Raw genomic sequence first — 27503 nt, 5'->3', positions numbered from 1 at the left:
CAATATCCCACTTCGACTATAAAAGAATCATCAAAAGAATTCCAGGGACATATTGCGTCTTAATCGTGATCGTGATTTTACGTTGTCATTTTACAAGATTTTACGTTAAATATATATATATTTGATCGAAAAAAACATTTCTTTGGATCTCTATCTGTGATTTATTCAAATTTAAACGATAATTTCTTATTACGAAATGGAACATTTCAAAGCATATTTGATAATTCAAGGATCTTCGAAGGAAGAAGAGATACGAAGATTTACAATTGAATCTGACGCTGTAACAAGTTATGTGTACTTGAGAGAAAAATTACAAACAGTTTTTCCAAATTTACAGGGGAAAATATTTACAATCACCTGGAAAGGTAAATATCTAAAAATTTTTAATGATTGACTATTCATTAATTTATAATATATATTATATTAATGTTTATCACTTTCTTGATTTAATTGTTATACATTTTAATTGTTAAATATTCCAGATGCCGAAAATGATCAGATAGCAATATCAACTGATGAAGAGTTACTTATTGCTTTAACTGAATCCCCAAGACTTAGCGCTCGTAAATTATACATTACACAACATGTAGACCATGAGAAAAATGTATATGTTCAACCAGAAGAAATTGCAGGAGTGCTTCATCACAATATCATATGCGATGGTTGCAATAAGAACGTTAAAGGTTTTCGATATAAATGTATTGAATGTCCAGATTATGATTTATGTTTTGATTGTGAATCAAAAGGAGTACATCCTGAGCATTGCATGATTCGTATAGCAGTACCATTGCAATGGACATCACGGTATGGTAGACGCTTGGCTCATCATATGAAAAAATTTATTAGAAAAAGTGTTACATATAATACAAGAGCAGAAGATAGTAGAGAATGTCCAATTATGAATGAGAAACATTGCAGAAAATCTAGACCAAATTGCGATAATTCTTCATGGGTGGATACTTTTGCAGATTATTTTAATGATTGGACCTATAATGCAGGTGAGTGTCCCATAAAGAATAATATTCAAAAACCGCCAGAAACGGCGACTGAAGCCATACCTTCGCCTAATGAACCATTACCTAAAGAAGCTAAAAAAGAAGCAAAACCCCATATCGATCTTTTAAAGATGGTAGAAGACAATATTGCTCAATTTTTGAATCCTCTTGGAATTGACATCAGTATGAAAGTTAAAAATAATGAAAAATCTGATATGTCGCAAAAAAATGCTCCTACTAAACAAGCTGAATCAAAAGTATTATCAACTACAAATGAAAATGTTTCTGCGAAGTTTTCTGGAGAAGGCAGGAAATTGACAGAAGAACAAAATATTAATATTCCTGCTTCTAATGTTGAAACCTTAGCTAGTAAAAATGATTCACCTTCTGAAAAATCTGATAAATCCTCAGATGACGAAGATTGGACTATGCTGAATAAAGACGAACGGTCTTCTGCTGCTGCTGCTGCTACTTCTGTTACTGATCAAACTTTGTCTTATCCTTCTCAACCCGCTAACGAAAATGTGCCAAACAAGGTAATGTTTATGCACCTTTAATACAGGAAAATATATATATCCATATATAAAATAATAAAATTTTTTTATGGGAAAATATATTATAATCAAAATATATTAAGTAAGGTATATAAAACTTTTATATTTAGGTTATTACTCCATCAGCACCTACAAAAGAAGAGTCAAATGGAAATTTATATCCACAATTACCAAAATCAATTCAACAACAAATTATATATCATCGAAATCCAAAGATTCAAAATGCAGTTGAAATTATGATGACTATGGGATTTTCTAATGAAGGTGGTTGGCTTACTCAACTATTAGAAATCAAGGATGGTGATATTGGAAAAGTTTTGGATATGCTGTCACCCGTACGCGAATGATACAATCTATTTTGACTATATCTTATTAAAAAAACTTAAGGGAAATCTTATATAAAAATAAAGTTATATATCTTTGAATATTATAGTAACATTCCAACTTTAATAATCTATAATTCTATATACTTTTCTTTCTTTAGTATACATATTAATGTAGAAATGTAATATTTCTAGATTTTTTTGTTCCAAAATTTTTAAATTATAATGTAATAATCAATAAAGTAGTGCAGTGTTTAATTGTTCTGTATTTCTTTACATTTTATCCAAAATTAAAAAAGAGAAATTTATACATATGTATATAAATACATTTAATTACTCCAGAAAGGTTTTATTAGATTGAAACGAACAAATTCTTTGTTTACTTTATTTAAAATATTTTTATAAGGATTTACAAATTTGCCTTATTTCAAGTGGATGACCAATAGTCAATGCCCATATTTCTGCTAATCCATCTGCATTAATATCCCTAATCCATTTTCGCTCCTTGTAATATTCCATTAAAGATTCAAATTCAGCTTTATTGTAATTTTCTAATAGAATAGGTATAAAAGGATCTAAACATTCAAAGCCATCTTTACCAAGCAAGTATCTAGGATGGTCAGATTCTCTTCTATCCTAAAGGCAATTATGATAATACAATCGTTATCAATATTACAAGCAAAGGCACATTACAGACATAGAATTGTTTTATAAATAGAAATATAGTTTGTAAATAGAAATTCAAATTTTAAATTTAATTTTATTCCATATTATTACCTTGCATGCTTTAGCATCTAATGTTAAAACGGCAGCTCCATTGCACCAATCAGCTTTTATAAAATTTACAAATGATAAAGTTAATGATATTTGTCGAGGGTTGACCCATACTTTAGCATCATTGCGTATTCCAGTATGATCTGACCAAAACGCATTATAACCATCTACAGCTGCTAAAACCTTACACTTTCCTGCAATGCTAGCTTCTTTTAATTCCATCAATAATGCATCTATTACGCTGGATGCATATCTTACTCTATTTATACCAAACTCTATCATTTCTAACAATGAAGTACCATTAGATGCTTTCTCTCTTATATTCCATTGATAATCTCTCGATATTTTAAGCTATAACACGACTTTTATTATTATAAAATTTCTGTAAATGAACATTTGTAAATACTTACATCAAGTTTTGATAGAAGATCACTATTCTGATTTTTAAAATATAATAACCATTTCCCTGCATCAATTGGTAAATCTATGATATCTGGACTTTTATACGAATTCGCAATTTCTTTTGGGAATCGAAACCAAATGTTAGCTAAAATTTATAAAACATATGTCATTTAATAGATATAAAATAATATGAACAATATAAAACGTGAAATAATTATTATAATAACTTTACATACGAGAAGGCACATGTACTATTATCATCTGTTTTAGAAAAGCATAATGTAATATGTGCATTAATGTCATTGATTTTCCTGTACCAAATTTTCCATCTATATGTGCGGTTAAAGAAATGTCATCATTTATATATATATATATATATATATATTTTAGATAGAATACTTTCTAAAGTAAAAAATTAATGAAAGGATACATAATACATATTTGTTTATAGGTCTATTATAATCTGCTTGTTCAAGATATGATATTACTTCTAAAGCAGGATTTCTAACTAATATAGAACATTCATTGAAAGCAGTAGAAAGAGTTTGAAAATTTTTTGGAATTCCAATATTTTGATAAAGTGTCTTGACTATATGGCTTGGTATTGTATATATTCTATTCAAATGTTGTTCATTATGATTTACCGGATTTGATTCTATTGTACGAAAACTCTGAAATTGTTCATCTACTATATCCTTTGGAAATACATTCACCAAAGTACTATATTGTTTTTGCCATCTTAACCGACACGAATGTTGTAATAATAATCCTAAAAATGTTTTAAATATTATAATCCATATATATGACATAACCAATAAAATTTACATAAACAATCATTAGAATATTAAGATTATTCTGAATAAAAACAAAACTCACGAGATGTTAATGACATATTTGCAATATTCTATTTAAAGAATATACAATTATTTAATATATCGACAAATATGTTCAAATTTTCATACTAAAATTAATACTGTAACATATTTTTCTCTTTTACAGCAAAATAATCATAAGTTATATATTATGAAGAATATTCTCAGTGGTATAAGATTGATAGTGAGATATAACCAAAAATTATTTTATGGCATATGACTATCAACGCCATCTCGTGCTTCATAGATCGATATATAAACTTAACTTCAAATTTGAAATTTACTGATACTTATAGACATTTTTATTATTCATTTTATTATTCAATTAACGATGAATATATCTGAGATGATAAATGATAATAAATGAGAATCAGTTAGAATATATAAAAATAATAAAAAAATAAATTTTTCAGAGTCTTTCTCTAACTAATTATATTAGAATTCTATCTAATCTACAATATTCATCTACGAAAGTATGATTAACAAAATAAAATGTAAATAATTTAATAGTTAATCAGAATTAATTTGAAAACACTATTGAAACGCCTTGAAATATGCAGCCATTCGCCCAGTAGAACTTCCGTCATATAATTTAGATTTAGAAATTGATATATTGCAAGCACTATCTATCGAACCAAGTCTGAAAATTATTGCATATAAAGACCTACAGGCTAACTATTCTAAAATCCGCATCTGCGAACACACACATGAGTGTTAGAATAACGGTGACTACGTTAAAATTCGAGGTGATATGAGCTAATCGAGAATTATGGTTTTCAACGATATCTGGAGGAGAGTCAGTCCCCGCTTACGGTTAACAGGACTGTCGTAACATCGGTAGCTACATATACTCCACTACGAGGTAACACGTTTCATGTATCCCGAATTTCATACAATACAACGAAACCCATGGTAAGACTTTTAATCGCAGCCGGACACCCACGCGAGTATTAGAAAAATGGTGACTCTACAATCCGCGTTGGCGAGGTATTCTAATCGAATTTTCGAACAAATAAAACGGAAGTCCTCCTATCTCGCAGACGCCTGTACTCGCCGATACGAGTATGAGTGTTCTCTCTATTCTTCCCATATTCTCGCGTAAAAATCAATAATAAATCTATCCCTTGATAATCTTTGATGATTGATCCTTCGATGATCTCTGGAAAAGAAGAAGAGAAAGAGAAAAAATATGAGATAGAAAAAAGAGTTGGAAAAAAAAAATAAAAGAAAGCCAGAGAAAGAAAAGAAAAGAGCTGGAACGTGCATGCATGTGACAACGATAAAACGAAGAACAAGAGGTGGACATATTGAATATTGCTCCACCTGACCAAAATCAGTGTACCAAAATGGAGCTTGATTTTCTTTACTGAAAGAAGGATAACTCCCCAAGATCTCTCCCAAGGGTCCCACCTGATGATTCTTTTTTGTAATAGTCCTTTTCTGTAATAGTACTTTTTTGTGATGGTCTTTTTCTGTAATAATCCTCTTCTGTAATAGTCCTTTCCCTCGATGATACAGTCTGAAAAAAGAGGAGAAAGAGGAGATAGAAAAAAAATAATAAGAGATAAAATTTAATAGGAAAGAAAAGAAAAAAGAAGACGAAAAGAAGAAGAGAAAAAGAAGTGGACATTTCGAAGATCATTCCATCAAGCAAAACCAGAATAAAAACTGAATGAAATTGAGCTCGATATTCCTTGCTGAAAGAAGGAGAGTCAAGCTTCCATCTCAAAGATCCCACATATGGATCCCACTTGAGATTTATAAATAATAATTAATAAGAGTTGATAAAAATAAATAGGAAAAATGGCGAGCATAAGTGGGATAAAAAAATTTGCTGTGCGTTTCTTTAAGAAATTATTTTAGAATTCTAGTATATCCAATTCATTTATCTTTTCAAGTATGATTAGCAATGTAAACTGTAAGTTTAATGTATTAAATTTATTTAACATGAATTAGATTGAAAAGATATTTTTGAAATATGAAATCATTCGTTCGGTAGCACTTATATACCATAAGATTTCGATAAATCGCAAATACTAAGGACCTAGGTCTCATCACGTGAACCTACATCTGAAGATCCATTTATTGCCTCTAGTACAAAAATCTAAGCCGATATGTATTTAATGATTTTGTTGAGTGTTATTAAAAATGTTGTAGTGTTTAAATATAAGTTAATTATATATAGTTCATGTACCTCAGACATTGTTCGAATGTTAGTAAAATGTTAGTTTATATTTATTGAAAGATAAAATTTAATTTCTTTTATATTTAACGTGTCTTACAATCTTTATATCGTTGCTAAGAATATCCTATTGTTTAAATATTGATAATTACACTTAATTACACTTAAATATTGATTAATTACACTTCATACATTATTTAAATGTTACTAAAATAATTTTATAAGCTCTAATTTAATGACTCCAATATAACTTGATAATATAGAAAAGAAATGAAACAAGGAAAGAAAATATATATATATATATATATATATATATATATAAATTATTAAAGTATATATATATATATATGAAAAACAAAATTCTGAATTTAATTTAATTTAAATTTAAAAGAGAACAAGAAAATAAGAAATTTTCGATCCTAATCTAAACAAATATTCTTTTTCCGTAACGCGTGGCGAAGTGAGAACTTGGCACATATCTTGGTGTGTTCGCTTCAGCTCCATGTGCACTTTTGTTCAAGGCAGATTTAGTGGTCTCCACTGAAAAAAAGTAAAAAATTTATAACTTCAACGTGGAATTTGATTTTATTAGAATAAAATTTTGATTTTTATTTAACATTAGAAAAGAATAAATGAAAAATCTATGACTCGACTTTAATATAGAACTTTAAAAAAAAAGTAATTAATTAATGACTCAACTTTGATAATAAAAATGTATAAAATATAAAATAATCGTATTCGCGTACACGTGACAATATGAGACCGGAGGCGGAATATTATGTCGGCTCAGTTTCTTAAATACCCCTACACTCATCATCATAAGAGCATTGAATGAGAAAATGATAAAATTAAAATATGATTAAGAACCATTCTTGAAAGATTCCGAGGACTTTCGAAAATAACTCAATAGCCTAATAGTTGCCCTTTTGAACCACAGTGTGTGGAGGCTTCTTCAGCATATAGCCTCTTTTTTGCTTTGTGTTACTATAGAGCAATCGATAACTACCGTTAATGTCAAAGAATTAAAATCATCCCTTATTCTAAAACTTGAAAGAAAACTGATAAATCTAACGCAACTCTAACGCAACCCTGAAAAAAAGCGTGAAAGCATAGGGAGAGAAACGAGAATTAGTATATTAATTGCTGAAAATCCTATGTTAAAAATTGATTAATTTATTCTAGGGTCTACGAACTGTGATTCTATAAGTCTCTTCGTCTTTTATCAATGACTCTACTTTCCTCTTTCAAAAGCAATGACTCTATTGAGACTTTTCTTTTATTAACAAAATTGGTTAAATATTTGATTAATTTAACTTTAAAAATGTAATAAAAAATCTTTGGACACTCCTTCTTACAAGCGATTACTGTAATTATTAGAAAACAAATCATATAATTTTGGTTATAATCCAGAGACTATCCATCGCGAATGTTTTCTTTCTCATTCCTTATTAGAACCTGAATAACGATTCTTTGCAATTTTCGAGAGAGAAAAATATTTAATAATGCATTAAAATATTCAAAATTTGAAATAATTATAATTAACGCATTTAAACAAGAAGACCTTATCCTAATTTAATAAATAAATCAAAATATAAGAAACCGTTCACGAATAAATTTCCTAAGAAATTTATTCGTAATTACTTAATGCTCTTCTACTAATTAATTACAACCGATCACTGGTGCAGATTCGGATCTTTCATCTCGACATGATTGAATGATCAGAGGATCTTAAAAATTCACTTACTACTTAAGAAGTTCTGCGATGGCTCCAAAACACTCGTCCGCGATTTAGATTGAAATTGAAGGTAGATGATTCGTAAATGATTGAAAATAAAGTAAGTCGAAGTTGTTCAAAATCCTCTTCAATGATGCATTGATTCTAACCATTACTAAAAGTAACTGCGATAGTTACTTTTTAATAAACGGTCACTGAAGTTAATTCGCGAAAATTTACTATCTTTTATAAACACAGTCTGTGCGACTGCTAAAAAAGCAAATTTTGCAAACAAACACTGATTCTAACTATTGCATTGCACGCAGTCGATGCAAAAACACTTGCTGTTTAAATCGCGAAACGTAAACGAATAAATACTGCTTTTACTTGGCGATATTTTTATTTTAGCGATATAAATATTCGATTACATCATTGCTTCGCGCGCAATTGCAATGATATTCTGAAATAAAAAAATAACAACAAAATTATTAGTATTATTATTATAATAAGAAACTATATAAATTGAAGAAACGAGCGATATAAAAATTTACTTACTTTAAATATTCGTTGATACTTGCAGCAAACGCATTCTGAGAGATTTTCGATGTTTACTCGTCGGAGGACAAAGGAGAACTGATACGGTAATCGTCAAAGTCAATAAAAAACTGAATATGTTTATATTATACAACATCAACTACACTGAGATTAAAATTTTAAAGTATAGGAATTTTATATTAAAATTATTTTAAATTTTACGCACATTTCCGTCATTTTAATATTTAAACGAATATTAATACTATTATTCAAATATTACATTATTGTACTTCATGTAGATTAAAGACTTTAAAAATTATCGGAAAAGTATCAATAGTATGAATTTATAAGTTGTCACGTTTAATAAGAAAGAGTTTCTATAATCACGAGTCGGTATACAAAAAAAAATTAACTTGGTAATTGTCAAAGTTAATTAAAAGACCGAATATGTTTATATTACACAAGACCAACTATTTTACATGATCATGCTTACAAAGTTCTTCCAATATCATGTTTTAAAATATGTTTATTATTATTTACGAGTTAATGTTCTTAGACAATTTTGAAGATATTTGTAGTTTATTGTTAGTTCTTAGTATAATAAGTTTAATTAAAATTCTTTACTTTTTTATTATACATATGAAATCTAATGGTGATATTATTTACTGAAATTATTGACTTTATTTATGATAGTTCATATGAACGGCAGTTTTCTACTGAAAAAAAAATAATCGGAACAGTTTCTAAAAGTCTTGGATCGATAAATTTTACGTTTAACATTTGTCGTCACACTCGACGATGTACGGTGGTGCACAAACACTATGCTTCATTCCAAAAGAAAACTTTGGTGATAGATCTAATAGTTTGGGATCATATTTAGGTCCTGGACTCTTACAGATATCTTTATCGGGATGAAGAAAACCTAAACTAAACATTGGTGATCTTGGTTTAATCACATCCAATGTATACATGCCAGAAGGTCCTGGTCCACCAATACATTTGAAATCAGGAAGACGTACTCCTCTATAAAAATAAAATAATATAGAATCAATGATCAATAAGACAAAAATAAATATATTAAAGTCTTACATGGTAAAGCTTGGTCCAGGAAAGATGCTCTTTATGTCATAAGGTCCAGGTGATAGGCAATCACTTCTGTATTTGGTACGCCATCCTAGAGAAAACATAGGACCGCTTGGAGGACTTGGTATAAAATATTTCGGACCAGGTCCACAAGTTTTATCTATAATACCAAAATAAAGAATTTTATTATAATATCATAACATAATATATATGTCTATACTTTTTATAAGTAATGAAACTCGAATATCTATGAGATTAATTACCTGTGGTTTTTAACAAGAATCCATGAGTAAAACCTTTTAGTTTTTCTTCTGGAAGCATATATTTTGGTCCAGGACCTTTACATGTGTCTTCAGGCATACGTCTTATACCAAACGTGTATGCCGGATTTCGATACTTCGAAATACAATGATCTTCGTGACCAACGAGCGTTTTCAATTTGTATTTTGGTCCTGGAGCTTTTCAATCATAAAATTAGCAACCATTATGTATGTTCTTCGGAATAGAAATAAAATATTATCTTTAAATTGAATTCTTACAGGGTATCCCGCAAATCGCTGCATTCGTAATTTTCTTAGATTCTATTGTATCACCACCGACATTAGCGGTTTTGGCTACCTTAGGAGGCATTGTAATCAAATTCTTATAAATTTAGATATCTGACAAGAAATTTTGTATTTATAAAACATAAAAAATATTGTAATTTTTATCTCAATTCCATTTTGGTTAAACGAGAAAAGAAACAATTGATAGTTCGATACAACGTATCAATTTTTATATATATATATGTGTATAATTATTGAAAATATATATGTACATATAATTAAATAGGCATATATATATATATATATATATATATATATATATATATATATATATACATATCTGATTGAAGACCACATTTATTAAATAAGATATTGAAATATATAAAGTTATTATACAATTTTTACAGAAGCTTGATAATGAAACACATTCATATTTTTCCAATCAATCTTCATCTAAACTCGTAATGGGATTTCCTGCACATATACTATGTCTAACGCCAAAGGAGTATTTTGGGGCACGTCTTCCAATATTATACGTAGGATTATAACGCGGACCTGGACTAATATATCCTTCAGAAGGATCATGACGCCATTTAAGACTATATGCTGGATTGCGTTTCTTTATAACATTTTGATTAAGATCCGCGTAAGCTGCTGGACCCGGACCTAAAGACTCTAATGGTGGTTCATAATAGGCACCGCTGAAAAATAAAAAATATTGTATAAATGAGTAATATATATTAGTTACTGAATTTAATTTAATAAATTATTATTAAATTAATAATAAAATTTACACACATGGTATAAGCAGCTTGTGTTCTCATATCTGGTATTTTAGGGCCTATACATGTTGGTATTGTGTAAGCATTTGGTCCAGGCCCTTCAATAATTTGTAATGGTTGACCTTTTGATTTTATGGTATATGCAGGAGCTCTACGACTATGATTCATTGGGAGACATTGTTCAGGTGCATATGCACCAGGTCCTGGTCCTAAACTCAAAACTAAAAAATAATATAGATAGTCATAGAATTTAATGTTTTATATAATCTTATGGTTACAAAACATGTATATTTACAAAATAATAAAATTCATATTTTTACTTGTATCAGGATATTTAATAGCTATCGTATATGCTGGTGGTTTATCTAATCCAAATTTTGTTAATTTATTGATGTTGTAGCGTGGACCAGGACCAACGGTTTTGTCACTTAATCCTACACGAAACCGTATACTATATGCTGGACCCCTATGTTTAGATGGATCATGTCCAACATATCCAACTAATGGAGGTAATTTATAAACTGGTCCAGGTCCTAAGTTAAAATTTTCATTTTAATTATATCGGTATAATAAAAAATATTATGAGGTTAATGTTACAATGTATAAATATTTCCCTTATATACCTTTAGTTAGACAATCAACTTTTGGTTTATTTTCTACGTCTTCCATTTTCTAGATTAAAAAACAGTTTAAACAAAGTAAAATGATATAAAACTCATAAAAGTTCTCAAAAATTAAAGTAAAAAATTTATATATAAAGATACATTATAATAAATCATATAAGGACTATAATGAATCTAGTATAGATTTAATATATAACTACATTCACAGCAATTATTGTCATTTATCAATCAGTTATCACAACAACTATGATGTAAAAAGAATGTCGTATTCTAATTATGTAATGAATAATGACACATTAATAAAATACAAATGAAACATATTAATTTGGAGTATAACAATTTATGATCAAAAAAGATATATTTCGCATAGAAAATATTTACATAATAGAGTCTGAATCATTTTCTGAATCATCACTAAAATCATTATTAAAATCATCTTTTCCTTCCTTAATTACTAAAGCTTTCAGTTCCTCTAATATATTTTCTTTATTTAAAGATAATTTTTCTGTACTCTTTCCGTTCTCTTCGTCAGCATCACTTTCTTCCAAGTCCCCTTTCTCATCACTATTACTTTCAGGATTAGATTTTTTTGAGTTACCTAAATAAAAAATATATATAATATAATCATACATATAATCTCTAAATATTGAAATATATATTTAACAATTACGATTCATATATCTTATAAATGTTCTACGTTTCCTTTCTGGTAACTTTTTTAACAATGTCTGTAATTCTGCATCTAATTTAATACTTTCTTCTCTACTCGGTTTACCCTCAATTATTTCACGCTTTTCACCACATTTAGGACAAACTTGATGATTTTTTGCACAAGACAGGCACATGATGTGATAAGCATGTTTTACAGTTTTCTGTTCGCACTTAGTGCATTTAGCTGGTGCTTTAAGAGGTTTATATTTCTTGTATTTGATCTTCCACTCGATTATTTTTTTACATCTTTCACACACATTGGTTACCTCGATATTATTAATAAACTTTGTTTTATGAGAAGTATCATGTAAATCATTCTTGAAGGCAGTTTGATTTTTGTATTTTTGAGGTCTAGATCGATTTGCATTTCCCTTCTGACAACTCATATTTATGCCGTTATTAATTTATTTGCAAAATATCTATATATATATTATTTTATAATGCATATTATTTTATAATAACAAAATGTTTACTTTGTATACTGTGTGTATTATCAATTATTTGAAATAAAATACTGAATAAATTAATTTTCGTGATTAATTCATTATTTAATGATAAAACTTCAATTAATTTATATATATATATATATATATATACATATATGTATATAGATGTGTATATATACCCACTTATTGAATGAAAATAAAGTATATAAAAAAATATATAAAAAATCACGATAATGTCATATGTTTAATATTAGAACAAAGTTCCACCGCTAGATGGCAAGTAGATCGAATAGACTTCAGGGCCGTAACTATGTAATCGTCAGCCTAATTTAAAAAAAAAATATGAACATACAAAAAGAAAGGTTTGTTCATCTGAAATACTTTTTTTAAGAAAATAAAATAACTTCTTTTTTATTTTCTTATATATATATATATATACACATATATATACAAATATATATATATATATATATTTATATATAAATCAAATATTACGTACAGCAAAAATATAATATAAAGTTTGATATGCTATCAATTTAGTGTAATATTATAGTAATGTTAAACATATTATTTATATCTCAAGTATTCAATGTTAATATGACACAATGATTTTGATAAAAAAAAAATACTTTGTTGACTACATTGTTATTTTTTTTTCCTTTTTCGTTCGCTATACTTATTCCTCGTTTATTGTTTCCATATAATAATAACATAAATTATGACCTTTGAATATGAGATTTTATCTTTTTCAAACGTATATATATATATATACACACAGATTGATTTCAAGTAAAACTGAAATCTATTAATAAATTGATTGATTTAATAAGAACTAAAATTAGAAAAATATTTTATAAAGATGTTGTACATACATACGTTTTATGTGTAAATCGTAATATTTTCTTTTATCATTCTTCGCTGGCTTTTGAAGAGTTCTTAAAAAGAGTTCTTCTACAAAAAAAGAATGAATTTTATGATTTCGGAGTAGTTGATCGAACATATATCTCTTAGATACCTTTTAAATATACGTTGATCAGCGCTCTATCCTCTCCTGGCGACTTCTTTCAAACAATTACTTTGCTTCGTACGAATATATTAACATATTGGATATTGAAAAATTATTTATATAATTTTAATTATTATATTTACATTTCTTTAATACAATAAAATGAAAAAAATAATATACCAAATATATAAATTTTATTCTGTTATGAAATGAGTATAATTAATATTAAACGAGTACATAGCTAAGAGAAATTGTTAACGTATTAAATTTTTGTTGGCCCTTAAAAGGGCCATTTTTATTTGTTTTCGTAAATCTTTTTCTTTCTTTTCTTTTTTTTTTTTTTTTTTTTTTTCGTAAATTAAACGTTGTATTATGTAGTACTGGTATATTTGGTAACAGCTTTTGTTCCTTCACTAACAGCATGCTTGGCAAGTTCGCCAGGAATTAATAAACGTACAGCGGTTTGAATTTCTCGAGAGCTAATCGTAGCTCTTTTGTTGTGAATTGCCAATCGTGATGATTCAGCAGCTAATCTTTCAAATATATCAGTTACGAAACTGTTCATTATGCTCATGGCTCTACTAGAAATTCCAGTATCTGGATGTACTTGTTTTAATACTTTGTAAATATATATTGCGTAACTTTCCTTCCTTTTTCGTTTTCTATTCTTATCAATTTTCCTTACACTTTTTGGACTTTTCACTGCTTTAGACTTGATTTTTAAAGGCATTTTGAATAATACTTCGTACGGAACTTACAAATGACTGACAAATTATAACACAGAGATACTGATAATAATCGCCTTTGACGGTTCGTCAAATCTTGAGTACTACGGGCTCAGTAGACGAGTATATAAGAGATAGAGGACCAATCATCGTGGATCAGAAAAATTCTCGTAAGCCATTGGTTTACGGTCGCAACAATTATGAATATATAAAATTTCAAATTGTGATGGCTTCTTAATTAACTTTAGAAAAGTAATTCCCATAAATATAGTACATCTATTGATAAATAGACCTTATCTATAAGTACAGTGAATAGGTAAAATGATTCAGACGTATGTTTCCTTATCTATTCACTTGATTTATAAAAAAAAAGGAAACACGAAAGAAAGAATCGATAAGAATTTATATAAGTTCTAAAATTTGACTTATGATTTCTTTTATTTTCTTTATCAATAAAATCTAATATAAATAAGCTTATTCAAAAAATCTATAAAAAAAAAGTGCTTTCATATTATAAGAAAAGAAAATAATAAAGGAAAAGAACATGAGATAGAAAGTTGAATGTTTATTAGTACTATCTTAAGTTATTCAAATTTTTAATACAAGTCATTATTTTTTAATCGTTATTTGCTATAATATTGAATGATATATTACGTTTATTCCTTTAAAATTTGAATCATAAAAATTTTTAATTCTCTTTTGCTTTATTTTTTATATCTCTTACAATTCCTTGGGACAATACAAAAGATATCTGATATAGTTTTTTTCTTTGAAAGATACAAAGTTTATTGTAATTATGAGATTGTCTGGAAAATGAAAAATGTATCTTTTACTTTTACATAGAAAACCGAAAGAATTTTTTAATCAAACCAATATATAGCAGATATCTGAAACGTAGCAAAGAAGACAAAGCAAAAGGAAAGGTAAAGTTACATTTTACAATAAGCAGTTCTTCAATTTTCTGTTGGTCATATTAATAGGCTTTCATGAAAAAAGATTGAAATTATGCCGAACAAATTAGTGTTCAGTTATCGGATTTACTTGAAACCTTTTATGGAATATCTCACGACGGAAGTGTTAAAATTATCAGGAAATATTATTTGAGTTAAAAAAAGAACTAGAACTATCTCGTTACATCTGCAACTTACCATTCACAAAGATAAGAAATTGAACAAATCAATATTTTGTGTTACAATTGTTTAGAGAGGTGAACTTAAATATTATAAAGTATCAAAGAATATCAATAATCGATAAGAGAAAGTTTACCTGTTACAGCAATGCTATATAATAATTTTTACAAAGAAACAAACTCACCTATGTTTACGTTTACGATTATTGTTGATTAAAATTCAAATTTTATCAATTTTGTTTGAAACATGTGTTACGAAATCAAGTTATTAATTAGTAGTAAGATATTTTTGTTTTGTTTGTATTTAATAAGTAGTAATATACAATGTATATAAGGAACTGAGATAACATATCTTATTTTATAATGGTATTAAATTAAAATTAAATAAATTATATTAAAGTATTAGATTTAAATTCAATTATTTTATTGCTATAGGATTTTGTCATACTTAAGGTTAGGTTTACGTTCAATTCATTGCTTTGTTTTGTAATGACCATTTCTATATACATGTATTCATTATTCTGATACTTATCTTTTGAGTTCTTCTTAAATTTGAATTTTATAAAATTCATTATAATTATAGAATTTTAAATTAACAGTAAATAGAGGCAAACATTTATTAATATTTTGCAAAATTTGTCGATTCCCATATTTCTTTTATAATATTTAAATAACGATTATATTTATTTTATATAGCTTCATTTTTGCATTATCGACGTTCTTTTTATTCTAACCTCTTTTACATCCTAAAGTTTTTACGTCGTATGTAAAGATATCAATTTGGCGGGAAACGATTACGTCTGTCACGTATTACATAAATAAAAGATAAAATATAAAAATGTAACGTAAAAGAAAAACTTACTTTTTTATCAAGTACAAAATACATTTCATTTATTTATTGAAACACGCTGTAATAAAAGAATATTTTTATTAAGCTTTTTATGCTATATTTATGTACCGTATATCTAAAGAGGTTAAGTACATATGTATTTATCGATATTCGTAATCTTATAATTATTATAGTAAATTATTATATAAATTTTTTAAATCTCTTTATAATTTACAAAATTTTGTCAGAGATTCACAAAAATTTAATATTGCAAAAAAAAAAAAAAAATAAATAAATAAATAAATAAATAAATAAATAAATATTAATATTCATATCTAGTTAAATAAAATCTGCAATATTACTTAAATATTACTATATGATATGTAATAGTTAATACCGTAAAGTTCTTCCTATGTAATTTAATTAATTTGGGCCCTAATAAGGGCCGTTTTTTTGGTGGTGAGGGAGGGAGGACTTGGTATTTAAGCTCTCTCTCCTCGAATTCTTCTAGCCAATTGAATATCCTTTGGCATTATTGTAACACGTTTGGCATGGATAGCACAGAGATTGGTATCTTCGAATAAACCAACAAGATACGCCTCGCTCGCTTCTTGTAAAGCCATTACGGCAGAACTTTGAAAACGAAGATCGGTTTTAAAATCTTGAGCTATTTCACGAACGAGCCGTTGGAATGGTAACTTTCGGATCAATAATTCGGTACTTTTCTGATATCTACGTATTTCACGAAGTGCAACGGTGCCTGGACGATAACGATGAGGCTTTTTAACCCCCCCTGTAGCGGGTGCACTTTTGCGAGCAGCTTTAGTAGCCAATTGTTTTCGTGGAGCTTTTCCACCAGTCGATTTACGAGCAGTCTGTTTGGTACGAGCCATCTTCAAAAATGTAATATACAAAAAACGAATAGAAGATGGAGTACTACGTCAACGTGAACAAAGCGCAAAAGAGGAATATGATATTGCAAAGGAGAAAGTCTCCGTATATATATATATATATCTATCTTTGAAGTGTCTTATTTCTGATTGGTTCACGGTAGACTAGTGGGGGTATAGTACAAACTTGATCTATAAAAAGCGACGCTTCTGCTCGAACAACGTATTCAAGTTATAAGCTTTGGCGTTGTGTGATCGTTTTTGTCTGGTTCTATTTCTTTGCGAATAAAAATCAATTTATCATGACTGGCCGTGGTAAGGGAGGAAAAGGATTGGGAAAGGGAGGAGCAAAGCGTCATAGAAAGGTTCTGCGTGATAACATTCAAGGTATTACTAAACCAGCTATTCGTCGATTGGCTCGACGTGGTGGTGTAAAACGTATCTCAGGTCTGATATACGAAGAAACACGCGGTGTTCTTAAAGTTTTCCTTGAAAACGTCATTCGTGATGCTGTTACGTATACTGAACACGCTAAAAGAAAAACCGTCACCGCCATGGACGTCGTTTATGCTTTGAAAAGACAAGGCAGAACTCTTTACGGATTTGGAGGTTAAAAAAGAAAATTGCTCGTTCAATCGGCCCTTTTCAGGGCCACAGATTTATTTTACAAAAGGAAAAACAATATATCGTTTCATAATGTTAAAACCATTTGAAAAATTACATTGATGACTATTTTTTCTTTTTTTTTATATAGTATCGTAGTTTTAATTGTAAATTTGATTTTGCATTTATTTATTTTAATGCTGTACATTTGGTATAATTTAATTATTTCGTATCACATTTGTCATATATATATATACATATATATATATATAAATGAAAATGAAAATGAAAAAAAGTATTTTATTTCGAATTTGTCACATCTATTTGATTAGATCGGATTCGCGTTCTTCTAACGCGTCTACATATCGATGAGTATATTAGGTCGTCGATTATTCGATAACCTTCGAGCACCCTTCCTGCAGATGGTGCTGACGCGTGAAGAACTTATTACGTTTATTTTTCTTGATTTAATTATAAGAAATGTAAAAATATATATCTAAAGATATTAATATCAACTGTTGCCGTTGATAATAAACATTCAAAGTTCACTTTTCACCAATATCGTATAATTTAATTTTCAATTATCCATGAACAGTGCGTGAACAAAGAGATCGTAATTTTACAAGACGGTGTATGCAAAAGAGACTCATGCATTTTATAAATTCGTATCGAATCGCATCAGTCGCATTCCAAGTTGCAGCGTGAACAGTAGTTATCATAATGAAGCAGAAATTCATCCTAATATTTTCCGTGATAATATTTTTCCTATCGCCATCGGCGTTACAGTTAAAATTATTGAATCGATTTCACATAGCGCAAATGAAAAAACGAAATCATATTAATGAAAATGGCGCGAAATATAAATACGAGATTAAAACGTTCGAAGTCCCGGTAAGTGATGAATCATCGATTATATTTTATATACGGATAAATTATTGGAGATGTATTTTGAACGAGAAAAAAAAAATATATATATATACTCATTTTTTATACGTTTCGCAGGTAGATCATTTTAGCTTTGCTGTGAAAGATAAATTTAATATCAGATATCTCGTGAATGATACATGGCGACAGGGGAACAATGCACCTATTTTCTTTTATACAGGAAATGAAGGTGATATAGAAGTATTCGCCGAAAATACTGTAATTATGATACCTTATATTTCTTAATCGATCTTGTTTGTTTTTCTTTTTTTGACAAAATTGACAAAAAATGTTTTCTTTTTTCTTTTAGGGCTTTATGTGGGAAATAGCACCCGAATTTGGTGCTATGGTAATTTTTGCCGAACATCGATATTATGGGAAGTCAATGCCATTTGGAAATAAATCCCTGGTTGATCCTGCACATTCGGGATATTTGACGTCGCAACAAGCCATCGCGGATTATGTCGATCTGATCGAATATTTGAGATCAAATGAGATTAGAAAACACAGTCCTGTTATTGTCTTCGGTGGTTCTTATGGCGGTATGCTTAGTGCATGGATGCGTATGAAATATCCGCACATCGTCCAAGGGTATATTATCAAAGAAATAACAAGAAAATGTTTCATATTTACTTTAGATAGAGGAACAATATTTTCTAAAACATTATCTTACCTTGTAAACCTCATAGAGATAATTCTTTCACCGTAAAATCTTACGATTAACGTAAAAATTTTACTTGTAATTTGTAACCGGAGGATTGCGTTTATTACATTAATGGAAAAGTAAAGTTTCTTATTATTCTTTCGTTATAAGCATTTAGTTTTAGAAATTATTCATTATTAGCTTTTACGAAAAATTTTTTAGTCACATTAACTGTATATAAATGCATATGTATGTATTTACAGAGCCATTGCAGCATCAGCTCCGATTTTGCAATTTACCGGTGTCTCTTCTTGCGAATCTTTTGCACGTATAACAACATCGAGTTATCGTGCGGTGCATGATACATGTCCGAAATTAATACGAAGATCATGGAATGTAATAAAGAATGTCACATCGAACGGTATGCTGATAAAGATATATTTTTCTTTTCTTTATTCTATTTTTGTTTTTGAGTCGAAGGAAATTACGGCTTCATATTTTTATTAACAGACGAGGGCAAGAAGTGGTTGTCAGAAAACTGGAAATTATGTCATCCGCTTACAAATTCAACACATGTTGAAGAATTACTGGCTTTCTTGGAAGATGTTTATGGAACTATTGCAATGATCAATTATCCATATGAAACCGATTTTATAGTACCACTACCTGCTAATCCTGTTAAAGTAAGAAGAGATATTTATGGCAGTGATTACAAAAATGATCTAACAAAAAATATAAGGCATAGATTAATATTATGATATTAATTTTTTGCTTTTACCTTCTTTCCAGGTTTTCTGTAGTCATTTATCAAATAAGACTCTAACTGGAAAACCGCTGTTAACAGCATTGTATAAAGCGTTAAATATTTTCACAAATTATACTGGCCAAATAAATTGCACAGATACAAAAGACGCTTCAGGAAACTTAGATGCACAGGCTTGGGTTTATCAAGCATGTAGCGAAATATTAATAAATATTTGTAGCGACGGAGTGAATGACATGTTTCGATTTGAGCCTTGGGATATTAAAAAGATAAGCGAGGATTGTTTTAAAAAATGTGGTATACATTCTGATCCATACATGGTTTGTAAAGAATATGGGTGTAATGATCTTTCAACAGCGACCAATATTGTCTTTAGGTAAATTTAATGGATAAATAGTGTAACTAATCTGATATACAAGAAACTAATCACTTTTTATTTAGCAACGGATTATTGGATCCATGGTCAGGTGGTGGTGTGTTATGGAATTTGTCTTCTTCTGCAACTGCTGTGATTATTCCAGAAGGTGCTCATCACATTGACTTAAGAGGTAGTGATCCTAGAGATCCTTATAGTGTTATACTAGCAAGAAAATATCATCGTTATTATATAAAACGGTGGATTAAGCAATACAAGCAACAGATATATAGAATACTGGTAACATAATTATGCAATTTTTCTTTTCTTTTTAATACTATTTTATTGCGAGTGGCTTTATGAAATAAATTATAAATATATATATATATATAATATATATGTATATATGTATATATATATATATATGTATATATACTTGTCATCATTAAATTTTATTTTTCAAATTATAAATACAAAGGCAGCATACGCAGATAATTATAATTGTTAAAGTCTAGTTGTTGTGATTCTTATATTATTTGTAAATAAAGTGCAGAAAAAAAAACATTCAAAATAATATAAGCGTTTCTTTATCACAGTACTTAATAAATGCATCATAAGTAACTACAAAAGATCAAAGAGCATAAAAAGTATGTAAGAATAAATCTAGTTAGTGTCTTAAAGCATTGATAATTCAGGTTTGATAATTGAATGGCTCTATAATTCTTCTTTTTTTATTTCTATTCGCGTATATTTCTTTTTGTTCGATCAAAAATATATATTACTTGTTAGAGCCTTGCTATAATTCTATTATTTTTATCCAATGGTTTTATACGATACATTATATTAAGACAGAGATGAACATTGATTGATTAAGACACAGGGACAAGAGACAACTTTATACATTAAATTAATAAATTAATAAGAATCTGTACCAAGTTTACAATGAAATCTTGGTATTGTGGGATTAATATGTCTCAGAGTATTTTTCACATACACGCAGACTTTATCAAGACGTGTTGTTTATCAAAATCTCTATATGATGATAATGTAAAAACATGTAATAAATTTTTTAGCTGTTCTTAAATATCTTGACATGCATCAAATATCCTACTTGCCTTTGAGGCATGATATTTTAGTTTTTATTTCTAATAACACAGGTACTGTATGGTACATACTTTTCTTCTCTATAATTATTTTTCTTTTGGAAATTATCTGTGTCAAATACTATAATAAAAGGGAAAGATATTGCATATATTGAATTCAGTACTCATTTACGTTTCATTATTTGGTCTGCATCTTGCAATGTAGATTGCATCACAGAAGAAATATGTAACAATTTTATACTTACAATTGATGTACATACAAAAATTTAAAAAAACTTAATTAAAATTGAAAAAATTTATAGAAATAACAAGGGACAATATAGAATGTGTTTGATCATTAATATCATATTCTAATAAAAAATTTTAATGTTAATTTGTAAAAGAATATTTAAAAAAATATTCATTATGCATTTATCGATAAATTTGATAAAAAATTCTTCAAAGTAATTCTTCAAAAATAATTTGAAGAAAAGTATAATTATAATAATACATAAGAATATCACTGTACTATTGCATGAAGCACACATTGAGGTGACTCTTTTTATGTATTCTATATAGCAATACCTCTGATTAAGTTGAAAAGGCACCTCATATATGTGTGCTACAATGTGCATAAGTCCTCATTAGAAATTATCACATTTAATAAAAAATAAATAAATAAAATCACTACTACTTATTACAAAAAGTATTTTAGAAAGGCTAAGTAAGATTTGAAATATAATTATTATTATTTCACAACCTAATATTCTTTTAATGTGGTATACGTCGATGAGCTGTAGTTGGTCGTGGTACACCCGAGCGACTTCTTACCTTTTTCGGTTGTATGAATGTACTATCTGTTCTTGTATTATATGTAAGATATATATTTGACATATCCGGTTGAATTTGCTATAAAAATAAAAATAAATTTAGATAAAACATCCAAAACAATTGTAATAAGAAATATCATTAAACAACTTACATCTCTGTTATTTCCAATAGGTGGTATTACTTGTGCTTTCCGCATATTATTGCCGGTATATGCTACACACTTTAATTGCCATTCGCCAATATCATCGTTCCAATGAACATATCTTTCAATCATAGTCTGTGATATATAAAATCAACTCATTAAAATAATTACTTAAACCTTTCAATTATTATATATTTAGTATTTATAACATTATATATACATACTTGATACTGCAAAGGTATATAGTTATTCACAATTAATTCTTGAAGTTGTAATTCTCTTCCAATACCTCTAACTCCTTCTAAAAGACCTTCCATTTCTCTTTGGTGCTCCTGTTGTAAATCAGATAATTCAGCTTTAACAGACATCAGCATTGTATAAACTCTAGTTAATTTTTTAGTTTTTCCAGCTGCTTCCTCCTGTAAAGAGGAATACTTTTCTTCTATATCGATACGTTCTGCTTCTTTTTCTTCTATAGCTTTCTTTAATTGTTCTTCTCGACTTTTACGTTGGTCAAGTTCAATAGCTGCAGCAGCTAATAATTGCTCCTGAGCTTCAGCTTTTTCTAATAAATTTTCACCACCGACCAATATCTTATTTTGTAAATTTTGCATTTTTTCTCTTAAGGCTTCTTTTTCACTTCTATAAAATAGAAATTTTCGTTAGCTAGTACATTATTCTATGCCTTTTCTATACTTACTGTGTCCTTTTTAATTCGATAACATCTTTATCATCTGGACTTTTGTCATCTCTTTCTGCTTTATCTACTTTTTCTGTATTTACATCTCTGTCACCTAATTCTTCCATCGTTAACATTTGACTTCTTCTGTGTTTTGCTTTTTTCTCACGTCGGGGTTCTCCTGTATCTTCTGAATCTTCCGTTTCAGATTCTGTTTCTGATATTTCTGTTCCATTTTCTTCAAGCTGTTTTCGTAACTGTTCAATCTCAACTTGAAATTGACGAAGTAAAGCATCTTTAGGATCTTCATTTATTCTTGCTCTATTCTTTATATTCTTGGCACGATTAGCGTAACGTAGTGTGCTTATCGTTTCATCATAATTTATATCAGCAGGGCTTACATTCGCACACTAAAGAATTAGAGAATTAGATTTTCACATGTATAATGTTATATGGAATTTTTCATTTATTTTAAGTGAAACAATTAATAAATACATACCATCAACGTTTTAGAATTACCACCCAAAGAGTCCTGAAGCAATCTTGTCAACTTTGAATTTCTGTAAGGCACATGAGAGCTTTGCCCATCAACAAGAGCAGATATTACATTACCCAATGTTGATAATGATAAATTAATTTTGGTAGCTTCTCTAAGTCTTACTCCACTTGCTTTTGTTTTACTTTGTCTTTCAGAACCCTACAATATAATCGCATTATTATATATTTTTTTAACAAGATATTAAATCAATTATAAAAGTTATGTACAGCTAAATCCACTAAATGAAGTTTTCCCATTTTAACATGTTGTTCTCCATCTTCACCAAGTTGACTAGATTCAACTGTTATTGTAAATATAGCATGAGATCTAGAGCTAGAGACATTCATGGCAGTTGCTCCTACGACACCTACAAAAAAATATTTCCATTTTGTTGTAATGTTTTATTCATATTTGAATGTTTTATTTTTCAGTTGAGAAACATTACACTTACGATTTTTATTGCCCAGTGACATGATACGATCTAAATCATCTGCATTATTTACGACATAACCACTAAGATCCTTTACAAATACTCCAATGTCTGGTCGTTCTTTGACCTCTAATCGACTGGTTTGATCCTTACCGAGAAGATCTCTTACTTCTTCATTATAAATTTCCAAATATGTTGCACGTACAAGGAATCTGTAAATACAGATACTGTAATATATTGAATACTATTATGCATGCAAACATTTTATGATTTAACTTACTTTTGATTTTCATCTGCTTTAGCTATGTGTCCAAATATATGTGCAAAGGTATTTGGGATAACACCTCTAAGCTGAGGAGGAGTTTTTGCACCTGACATAGTATATGTTTTACCGGTACCAGTTTGACCATATGCAAGTATAGTTCCATTATATCCTTGTAAAACTTTATCAACGATAGGTCTTGCAGTTTCATTATAAATATCAACTTGAGTAGAATCGGTGTCAAAGACAGCATCGAAGGAGAAAACTTTTGGTGGTTCACCTTGAAGTGCATTTGGATTTTCGATAGTTATTTCACTGTTTAACGCGTCCACTTGTATAATATTTTTGCAGTGTCCGTCCAACTCCTTTCCATTTAATGGTCGAACACGAACAACAACTCTGACATTTTCTATCTCTCCTAATTCTGTGATATTATCCTGAATAAAAAAAAATTGTATATTATATAAATTATATATTATAGCACAAGAAAATATCACAAAGAATGTGACATTTATGAGAGAATAAATTTGGTAATAGGTAAGACATAATATACTTTAATATTGTTAATACTAAATAAAAAAAGAAAAAATAAATTTATATATAAAACTTAGTAATATGTGTGTAAATATTAATTGATCAGTTATATTTATCATCTTTTGTTTTTTTCCAGCCAGATTCGAGAATATCACTGCTGTCAAATTTTGACGCGACAAACGTCAAACGACAAACACAATTATCCTAGCTGAGAATGTTCATTATTATTAATACGTATATGTGCATTATGAAGAAATATACTAACTCCCGTTCCCGTCATTGCAGTACGGTTGATTTACGTGGAATGATTACATAAAAAGAACAATTTAAAGCATGGTACTTTATTCTCAAAACACCGTCGGACCAAGCGAAAAGACTAGCAGACAACCTCCGTAAACAAATGGATCGATCTGTGTGGTTACAGAGCCGCGAATATACGCATGACAGATGACGTCATGCTGTAAATTTCTAGAGAAAACACTGAATCCCCTAGATTATTATATCGCTCATTTTATTTGAATGATATATTAAAAATAAAAAATAAAAAAAGAGAAAAAGAAAAAAATAATAAAAATAATGAAAGAAGTATATATTCGAGAGTTTAAAGAATTAAAGAATAAATCGATTTAATCAATCGTATAATGCAAGATTATTTGATCAAAGGATACGTGGCATTCAATGTATTTTTCGATCATCTTATACCCCTTTCAATGAAAAATCTTTTCATTTTATATTTAAATTGATTTTATTAAAAATGCAAACTTTAACGATAAACTTTTTTGTTTATTATTTTCAGGCTGTTATAAAACATGCTTTCCAATGCAAATATCAAAATGGTATTATTCTTCCTCAAGCATGTATCTATAACTATCACGAGATACCGATTGTTAACTATTTTGATTGAATGATTACATTACATTACATTATATAAACAAATCCAAATGTAATCTCTTTACTTTTGTAACAATTTTCGTTACTTATTAAGTTCGTAATAATTAATGAATAACATCGATGATACCCAATTTATAGAGGCAATTATAATCGAGTGAAACTAGTATGCAGACACACCCAGGACAATGGGGAGCACAAACCCTCTTTTTCTTTCTCTTACACTCTCCCTATTTTTCTCTCTCTCTCTCTCTCTTTCTTTCTCTTTTTCTCTGTTTTTCTCTCTCTTTCTTTCCTCCCCTTTCCTGTTTCTTCTACGCAGTACAAGGCAACCCCCTTCCCCTGTTAGCTTCGATGTGCTCGTTTGAAGCGGTGCAGCTGACGATGGCAACAATACATTCCCCATGAACGAGAACACTATGCTTCCATGGGACTACAGAAGGATATTGCGAACCCCAACTAACGTGCAACGTTACTTGTTGTTGGATCATTCACGTCTCGTTGTTAACTAAAAGACACGACCTCCTTCTTCTTCTTCTTTTTTCTTTTATTTTTTTCTATCTGAATAACGCGCGAAAGGTGAGATCGATGTTCTTTGGTGTAATTCATTTTTATTTTATTTCATCTTAATTTTTTAACTTCTACGAATTCGGGACAATCGGCTACAATTTTATTTCTCCATTTTGGAATAAAACGAAATTTGTTCCTCAATTTCATTTCTCCGTTAGTAGTATCGATTTTAGTGATATATTCAAGATTGAATTAATCATTCTACGATCAAAATCGTAGCGGAAAAGATAAAGGAAAAGAAAACAATTAATTGACATTAAGAAAACGGTAGGTAAATTGATCAAATTCAATAATTCAATAATTTCATAATTTCATAATTTCATAATTTCATAATTTCATAATTTCATAATTTCATAATTTCGATGTGTTTCTTGTTTTATACAGAATATATAAAAAAATGTGTGAATGGAAAGCAAATGCATTGAACCATGCCACCACAACCGTTTCATATTCTCTTAATTCTTATGGCTTCTGACAGTATTTCCGTAACTTCGTCAACCCTTTCCGAAGATAGAGAATACTTCCTTCTTAGTAGTGCATCATGTATATTCATGAAACGTTTCATTAGTGCTACTTGAGTACTGAATACAAGGAGAAATGAAAACCTTAAAGCTTAAGCAAGTAGGTATCTCGTGATTAGAAGTAACTAATTCCAAGACTCGATAGCCTTTGCGATTACTTTCACGTACGTACGATATATAAATATTTTTAATATTTCATTTACATCGTTTCGAAAGTTTGTAACGATTTGTGAAATTCTATTTTTTTCTCTTATCAAAATTTACGAATCTTATTTATTGATAAAAAGTTATTTATCGTAACAAATTTATTAAACAATTGATCGGATACAGATCGATCATGAAATTGCTTATTAAGTAAAACAAAAAAACAAAGAAACAAAAAGGAAAAACCATGGAACGACACGAAACGAATATCTTATTTTTAGTTTTAAATATTTCTTCATTCTTCAATTTCAGATAATATTGTGAATATGTGAGTTTCATTTGTTATATGATTCGAATACTCTATCTGGCGACACTAGGATTATTATATTGCGGTAATCATACCAGAAAAGTCGGAGAAGTACAAAAAGAAAGCAACTAGTGATAGACATGAAGGGAACAAGTTAATCAACCTATT

At 28.7% G+C, this 27503-nt stretch overlaps 9 protein-coding genes across 11 annotated transcripts; 3 read left to right on the top strand and 6 right to left on the bottom strand.

The window, feature by feature from the left end:
- The first annotated feature begins 3 nt into the window (after window positions 1-3).
- Window positions 4-2131, top strand: LOC124949130 (sequestosome-1). Its single transcript, XM_047493746.1, has 3 exons — window positions 4-365; window positions 483-1531; window positions 1660-2131. Exons 1-3 carry the CDS (start codon window positions 197-199, stop codon window positions 1894-1896), a joined length of 1455 nt encoding a protein of 484 aa, XP_047349702.1. The 5' UTR covers window positions 4-196; the 3' UTR covers window positions 1897-2131.
- LOC124949131 (28S ribosomal protein S29, mitochondrial) lies at window positions 2119-4165 on the bottom strand. 2 transcript variants are annotated; one of them, XM_047493747.1, is made up of 6 exons: window positions 3925-4123; window positions 3479-3817; window positions 3285-3377; window positions 3057-3193; window positions 2650-2997; window positions 2119-2508 (listed from the first exon to the last, which is right to left on the bottom strand). In XM_047493747.1, exons 1-6 carry the CDS (start codon window positions 3938-3940, stop codon window positions 2272-2274), a joined length of 1170 nt encoding a protein of 389 aa, XP_047349703.1. In that variant the 5' UTR covers window positions 3941-4123; the 3' UTR covers window positions 2119-2271. The 2 variants fall into 2 exon arrangements, with proteins under 2 accessions (XP_047349703.1, XP_047349704.1); XM_047493748.1 differs by having other exon boundaries at window positions 2359-2503; window positions 3925-4165.
- A 4524-nt stretch (window positions 4166-8689) lies between these two features.
- Window positions 8690-10196, bottom strand: LOC124949132 (outer dense fiber protein 3-like). The gene is made up of 4 exons (XM_047493750.1): window positions 9973-10196; window positions 9697-9891; window positions 9440-9593; window positions 8690-9373 (listed from the first exon to the last, which is right to left on the bottom strand). Exons 1-4 carry the CDS (start codon window positions 10061-10063, stop codon window positions 9124-9126), a joined length of 690 nt encoding a protein of 229 aa, XP_047349706.1. The 5' UTR covers window positions 10064-10196; the 3' UTR covers window positions 8690-9123.
- Window positions 10197-10301: 105 nt separating this feature from the next.
- LOC124949047 (uncharacterized protein C9orf85 homolog) lies at window positions 10302-12601 on the bottom strand. Of its 2 annotated transcripts, XM_047493551.1 has the most exons (5): window positions 11765-11906; window positions 11384-11432; window positions 11081-11293; window positions 10777-10981; window positions 10302-10679 (listed from the first exon to the last, which is right to left on the bottom strand). In XM_047493551.1, the coding sequence occupies exons 2-5, from the start codon at window positions 11427-11429 to the stop codon at window positions 10421-10423; spliced, it is 723 nt and encodes a 240-aa protein (XP_047349507.1). In that variant the 5' UTR covers window positions 11430-11432; window positions 11765-11906; the 3' UTR covers window positions 10302-10420. The 2 variants fall into 2 exon arrangements, with proteins under 2 accessions (XP_047349507.1, XP_047349508.1); XM_047493552.1 differs by lacking the exons at window positions 10302-10679; window positions 10777-10981 and adding an exon at window positions 12054-12601 and having other exon boundaries at window positions 11151-11293; window positions 11765-11981.
- A 1218-nt stretch (window positions 12602-13819) lies between these two features.
- Window positions 13820-14395, bottom strand: LOC124949124 (histone H2B-like). Its single transcript, XM_047493738.1, has one exon. The coding sequence runs from the start codon at window positions 14274-14276 to the stop codon at window positions 13917-13919; it is 360 nt and encodes a 119-aa protein (XP_047349694.1). The 5' UTR covers window positions 14277-14395; the 3' UTR covers window positions 13820-13916.
- Window positions 14396-16663: 2268 nt separating this feature from the next.
- On the bottom strand, window positions 16664-17219 carry LOC124949123 (histone H3). Its single transcript, XM_047493736.1, has one exon. The coding sequence runs from the start codon at window positions 17120-17122 to the stop codon at window positions 16712-16714; it is 411 nt and encodes a 136-aa protein (XP_047349692.1). The 5' UTR covers window positions 17123-17219; the 3' UTR covers window positions 16664-16711.
- Window positions 17220-17337: 118 nt separating this feature from the next.
- Window positions 17338-17768, top strand: LOC124949125 (histone H4). Its single transcript, XM_047493739.1, has one exon. It carries the CDS (start codon window positions 17422-17424, stop codon window positions 17731-17733), a length of 312 nt encoding a protein of 103 aa, XP_047349695.1. The 5' UTR covers window positions 17338-17421; the 3' UTR covers window positions 17734-17768.
- Window positions 17769-18129: 361 nt separating this feature from the next.
- On the top strand, window positions 18130-20846 carry LOC124949122 (lysosomal Pro-X carboxypeptidase). The gene is made up of 7 exons (XM_047493735.1): window positions 18130-18613; window positions 18725-18865; window positions 18957-19237; window positions 19553-19710; window positions 19800-19972; window positions 20079-20428; window positions 20494-20846. Exons 1-7 carry the CDS (start codon window positions 18443-18445, stop codon window positions 20714-20716), a joined length of 1497 nt encoding a protein of 498 aa, XP_047349691.1. The 5' UTR covers window positions 18130-18442; the 3' UTR covers window positions 20717-20846.
- A 16-nt stretch (window positions 20847-20862) lies between these two features.
- Window positions 20863-25326, bottom strand: LOC124949121 (kinesin-like protein KIF3A). The gene is made up of 9 exons (XM_047493734.1): window positions 25171-25326; window positions 24390-24808; window positions 24131-24321; window positions 23907-24046; window positions 23641-23838; window positions 23163-23551; window positions 22687-23104; window positions 22472-22597; window positions 20863-22398 (listed from the first exon to the last, which is right to left on the bottom strand). Exons 1-9 carry the CDS (start codon window positions 25183-25185, stop codon window positions 22261-22263), a joined length of 2034 nt encoding a protein of 677 aa, XP_047349690.1. The 5' UTR covers window positions 25186-25326; the 3' UTR covers window positions 20863-22260.
- Window positions 25327-27503: the final 2177 nt, after the last annotated feature.

The sequence above is a fragment of the Vespa velutina genome, chromosome 5 (genome assembly GCF_912470025.1).
Source record: "Vespa velutina chromosome 5, iVesVel2.1, whole genome shotgun sequence".
NCBI lineage: Eukaryota > Metazoa > Arthropoda > Insecta > Hymenoptera > Vespidae > Vespa > Vespa velutina.
This window is presented reverse-complemented; position numbering and strand designations above follow the sequence as displayed.